This window comes from Capsicum annuum, chromosome 5, assembly GCF_002878395.1.
Source record: "Capsicum annuum cultivar UCD-10X-F1 chromosome 5, UCD10Xv1.1, whole genome shotgun sequence".
Taxonomy (NCBI): domain Eukaryota; kingdom Viridiplantae; phylum Streptophyta; class Magnoliopsida; order Solanales; family Solanaceae; genus Capsicum; species Capsicum annuum.
In genome coordinates, this window is record NC_061115.1 from 1,950,168 (window position 1) to 1,956,702 (window position 6,535).

The 6,535-nt window shown below is 28.1% G+C and overlaps 1 protein-coding gene across 1 annotated transcript in view; it reads left to right on the plus strand.

The window, feature by feature from the left end:
- Positions 1-29: 29 nt before the first annotated feature.
- Positions 30-6,535, plus strand: part of LOC107870120 (heavy metal-associated isoprenylated plant protein 7) — a gene marked incomplete in the record, with an annotated part of 14,324 nt that continues 7,818 nt past the window's right edge. The window contains 2 exon segments of the mRNA XM_047412400.1: positions 30-4,822; positions 5,899-6,037. Of these exon segments, the coding sequence (XP_047268356.1) occupies positions 4,814-4,822; positions 5,899-6,037 (148 nt within the window).

Consider the following 6,535-nt stretch of genomic DNA (forward strand, 5'->3'; position numbering starts at 1 on the left):
TCAGGTTTTACAATCATAATATAAAAAGTTTAAAAAACTATTTTAATAGGTTATATAGATTAAAAAATTATTTAAATAATTCTGAAATTAACAGGATTAGAGTACGCATAAATGCCTCTCTAAATGAAAATCATAATCTAAAATCAGTACAGATATCTAGATTACAAAAGTATAAAAATAAATTAAAACGAATGAATCTTTTTACAGCATAATGAGTTACTATACTTGTTTTCTAGACGAAAAAGCTTTAATCACTATTTTAAAAGTGATAAATTTAAACAAGGATTTTCAGGAGAAAATCCTTGATAAGATTATAGAACCACTTGTCCAAGAACAATAGTCTATCCATGATTATTCTCATATAGATTCAGATGAAGATGATTATTGGCCATATTCTGATGATAATGATTATTGGCCCTATGAATATGATGATGGCTATCATACTGATTAATTGTTGTCAAATTATTCCGCATTCACTATGTTCATTCTTTTGCCTTTTATTTTTATAATAGTTTTAAAGATTGATTATATATGCATTATACATAATGAACAATTGACAATGAATTTTCCCTTATGGTTTTTTCTCGCATTTTTTTTACAGTTGAAAATTTCAAATTAAAAACTCAACGTAACAAGCATGTTGCCGAATGAAGTAGGCCGAATGAAATACTATTTGATTGTTATATTCACATTGAGTATACCATGTGATGGAAGGCCCATTAGATTAAGAGGTTGGCACATACATACATACTGTTATAGCCCATAATAGGGTAGACATAAAGATAAAGAAAGTGACTCATCCAACTTTATTGCCCAATCACAATATTTTTGTATGTATTTTTAATTATTTTAGGAAAATAAAAAGTCGTTCGAGCTTTTTCTGAGAGTATGAAATGAGTTATTTGAGCGTTGTAGTACTCGATATTCGAACATCGAGGGCCGATAAATTTTTGGTTTGATAAATGTGTTATTTGTGGAGTAACATGATTGTCTCACCAAAAAGGGTTCGGTTTATTCGTATGAATAATCGCTTTGATTCATCCTTTTACTTTCAAAAATGATTTTACATTTTGCTTTTACATATGTATATATATACCAACAATTTTTAACTCAAAACTCATAATGTAGTATAAATTTTGAATCCTACATTGATTCATATCAACATGAGTATTCATTATTACTACATCATGTTGACATGTCTTGTGATGTGTTTGGTATGACAAAAATTATTTTTTTCAAAAAATTTATTACTGATTCTTTAACTTATTTTTAATGTATAGTAAAGAGCGGAGAGTTTAAAACACACCTAAAATATTGCAATTTTTCGAGCTTCGAGCTTCATACCATTTGGCAAAACACGCTTCAACCATCAATTGTTCACTTTGTGAAGAACCTAGTTCTCTCACTTCGTGCATAGAACTTCTGGGGGGGTCACTGGTGTCCGATACCCGCGTTAGAGTCCCTATTAACTCGGATCGCGTATTGTAGGGCTCATTCTGAGGGTGACCCTCCCAACAAGACTTTCTCCGTACCCAGGCTCGAATCTGGGACCTCTGATTAATGATGAAGTAGTCCCACCACTACACCACAACCGATGTTGGTCCAACTCTATTAGTATACATGATAAGAATCTAATTCCTCTTTAGTTATTTATTGATCATAAACATTATCATTTCTTATTTCAAACATATTAAAAAATCAATTTTTATATAATATTTATCAATCATCAAAACTCAAATTCAACATAGCTCAACAAATTCAAAATCCCAAGTGGCATAAAATACTTCTAGTCTTGAAGGGATATACATAGGGTGATGGGCTCCATTCACCAAACAATTCAACACCATTTATATATATGAAAAAAAATAATATAAATATAAATCTTATCATATTTACATAGTTTTTCACCTTTATAAAATAATTACAAAAATTTCAACTAACCATGTATCTTTGTTGGATATATCAAGGAGCTAATTATGTATTTCGATAGATCCAAAATCGAAAAAAATATATCGAGAGCTAATTATGTATCTTTACAAGGAAAAAATGTACCTTCGTTGGATGTATTATGTATCTCGACAGATTTAAATTTTTTTAAAAATATATCGAGAGCTAATTATGTATCTTTACAAGAAAAAATATACCTTTTTTGGATATATTATGTATCTTGACAGATCCAAAATTTTAAAAAAATATCGGAAGCTACGTATATATTTTTATAAAGAAAAAAATGTATCAGGAACTAATTATGTATCTCGATAAATCCAAAATTGAAATTCTCAAAAATTATATAAAATATCAAAATTTTCAATAATTACGCTCCAAACTTTCGGAATTTATGTTGATTTTACTTTAAATATTTCTTGCATCCAAAAAGTACTCTTCCTTTTTCATCAATAAGTTTGTGGCCCATTTTCATTAGCCATTTTGGGCTTTGTAATTTCTATCCTCATTGTCCTTTTACATCATATGTAGGATTTAGTGATTGACCATTTTATCTACCTTACTCAAAATGTTTAAAGGCGAATTTAGAATTTAAATTTAACAAAGTTTTTATAATAAGTTACAATTTAGGACATGATTGACTTTAATAAAATATAGAGAGTCGCGATTATCGGCTAATAAGTTTCATCAGACCAATATCGTACGTAAACTAAACTATAAATGCAATAATTCAATGCCTATATGCAGTGGATCGACTATCTTGATACATTATTCGTATGTTAAAGAGCATTCGACGCATGCAAATCGACCTTCCATATCTAAGAAAGAAATGAAATTCAAATTTAAACACCATGTAAAAATACAAATTTGATTTTTTTTTCACTAGATTATGTCAATGGAGCGAAAGTCTTAGCGTAAAATTGTTGTGAAAACAATTGTTGCAATGTGACTAAGATGTTACGTGTTTAAAAGGGTGGTTTGGTGTACTAAAACTGTCACTATGCGCAGAGTCCGTGGAAAGACCTACCACAAGGGTGTATTGTACAAAATTTTACCTTACGTTTCTGTCAAATGCTATTTCCAAGGCTTGAACCTGTGACCTCGGGGAAGGGCCCGCACAGACTTACTGTCATTTTTACCGGAGGCTGTTTCCAAGACTTGAACCCGTGACCTCGGGGAAGGGCCCCACCATAAGGATGTATTGTACGCAATCTTACTATCATTATTGCCGGAGACTGTTTCCAAAGCTTAAGCCCCTGACCTCGGGAAAGAGCCCCATCACAAGGATGTATTGTACACAGTCTTACTTTCATTTCTGCCAGAGGCTGTTTTCAAGGCATCAGCCCGTGACCTCCTAATTACGTGACAATAACTTTCTCAGTTACTCCAAGGCTCCCTTTCAAGATGTTACGTGTTTGAGTTGCAAAAATAATTTCCTGTAAAATGCAGAGTAAAACTACATACAATAATTTTTTACGATTCAATTCTTCTCCAAATCTCGTAGATAGCAGGATCTTAATACATCGAACTAATGTCAATTCAACCGACAACGTTCAATTTTCAAATGGAATATAGATTTTACTTTTTAGGGTACATAACATATATACAGCAAACCAGCAGTAGTAGTTATTATATCAAGTCAAAATCAAAATGGCACACAAAAAAAAACATGGTTTTTTATTTTTTATTTTTATTTTTTAATAGGAAATAGTACATAAATATTGACTGGTAGTAAATATAGTGAAGGACAAATGATGAGAAACTGAGTCAGCAAAAATGACCACTGTCTTTGTATTATAGTCTTGAAATTAATAAACTATATTCTATGAGTGTGTATGAATATTTTTTTAGGAAAATAAATAAATATTTTATTTACAATATATTTTCTTATTCGATATATAAATAAAAAATATTATTATAAAAATATTTATATAATTTTGATAAATTACTATGGAAGTTGGAGGGGAGGTAGCTAGGGGTGTGGAGAGTTATGGGGTCGGGGTAAAAACGAGGTGTGTTGGGGTGAAGATTGAAGAGCACACAATAAATATTGAATATTACTCGTGAAATTTATTTTTTCGATTATATTAATAAAGTTATTATTTTTTTTATTTTTAAAGAAAACGTTTTGAAATTTTTGATGATCAAATATGAAAAAATAGGAAAATATTTTTCTTCATACCAAACACACCTTATATCTGATTCATTTTCGGTGAATAAATTTTTATTTGTATCGAAATTTTACATTCAATCAATTCAAATTATCATGATTAAATGATTTAGTCAAGAGAAATATATGTTAATTAGTCATGAATAAATAATACAACAACAAAAAAATACCCATCGAAATCTCAAGAATGAGATTTGACGAGAGTAAAGTATACACATACATCATCACTATTCCGGAAAAGTAGTCATGAATAAATACTAATTATGTATACACTGACGGAGAAAGAAGTTTTACTAAATAATATCAAAATATAAGGAAGTAAATTCACGAAAAAGTCGAGGAGCATCAATATGTACTATATATACATAAAAAATATTAAAATTTACCTAGCCATATAATATAATTTTTCAATGAAAGAATATCAATCGACACTACTCTATTGCATGTGACTCCACCACTATATGTATATACAAATATATATCATATATTTATTGGTATGATATAAATATTCGATATGAATAATTTTTTTTTTTTTGTTTGAGTGTCATCTTCTTCCACCAACTTAAATAAATGTGCCCCTTGTCTCTCTCTCTATATATCTAATCTAGACCATTTTTCAAAGAAGGAAAAAAAAAAAAAAACTTCTTCATTTACATTGTTCAATAAAAATCAAGATTTTGTTGGAGCTTTATTGACTACATGGGTGAGGTATATATTCAAATACTCAAAAAAAAAAAAAAAAACATTAATTTGGTTTTGCTAATTAGTTTCATAGTTTTTAACGTAATTCAAAATTTAAATTTTATGAGTTTTAGTTCGCAATGTGTACATTACTATTTGTATTTATTTAGTGGTTTTTGTAACGTATAGTTAAGTTGAGTCAAAACTATTGAGTTTCAATAAATCCTTAATGGATTTACTAAATCTATCTTAACTAATAGTCTATATAAATATATACATATATTTAGTGAGTGTTTTTAAAGAAGAAAAAAAGAAATGGCTTTTAATTTATTTTGTTCAACAAAATTTAAGAATTTGTTGAAGCTTTTTAACTACATGGCTGAGGTATGTTCAAACAATAACAAAATAGATTCAATAATCCATAAATCAATCTATTTTTTTTTTTGTTTATTTCATGGTTTGTTAATGTAGAAACATATAAATAGCATGGATGATATATTCGAGATTTGAATTTTATGAGTTCGAGTTGAAAATCTATCATTTTTGTACTTGTTTAGTGACATTTTTTTTTAACAAGAATCTTGCACATTCACAGCAAAGACGGATTCAAGATTTGGAATTTATAATTTCGAAATCAAAATCTTATTATTTTTTTCTACTTGTTTAGTGAATTTTGTAACAAGAATCCTATACATTAATTAAAAAGCAGAGACGAATTCAAGATTTGAACGTTCTGATTTAGAATTCAAGATTTGTACTTAATTAGAGAATTTTGTAACACAAATACAGAATTCGAACCAAAATTATTGAATTCGAACGAACCCCATGATATAAACACCTATGTTGCTTGAACTCTTTAAAAATATTATAACGTGCGTATCAGATTCTTCAAAAGTAATACATTTTTGAAGAATATTGTACAGATGCGGCAACATTTTTGAAAACTCCGAGCAACTTAGATAAAAACTACATTGTCCTTGATTAATTATCTATATATACTTCAAATCCTCTTTTATAAGAAGGGGTTGTATTCTTTTTAATTTTAATCATTATTATTATTATTATTATTATTATTATTATTTTTGTGTGTGTGATTTTGATAGGAAAAGGAGAACAAAGTGGAGGAAGAAAAAAAAGAAGAAGAAAAAAAAGAAGATGAAATTCAAGAAATTTTACTCAAAGTTGATATGCATTGTGAAGCTTGTGCTAGAAAAGTTGCAAAATCCCTCAAAGGTTTCCAAGGTATTTATTAATTTTTTTAATAATTCCTTCATTTAATAATATTTTAAATATTAATTTAACAGAGTTCGAAAAAGAAACAGACTACCCGAAAAGTGTAATGATTATTTAAAAAGGGTAAAACAAACAAATACCTATAAATTGTAATGAGTGAATGCAAGTTAAATACGTTGCTTATAGAATATTTTATAGTATAATATAATTAAAAGCTTCTTTAATTTATTATATGATCTCTTATCTTATTATCACGTTTTTCGTTTTTGAATTCAACTATTCATTAATGAATTCTTGAACAGTGCACACAATAAATAAAGCTTAAAACATAATATTCTTTCCGTTCCTTTTTAGTTGTCAAGATTTTATTTAAACTTTTAATAAAAAATTACTAAACCCCTTATTAGTTGTTGTTTGTTTATATCCTTCTTAATTTTATAATATTTAATGTCATGAGCAAAGTTGGAAAAAAATAATAATTCAATCTCGCTTGACTTTTCAAATCGA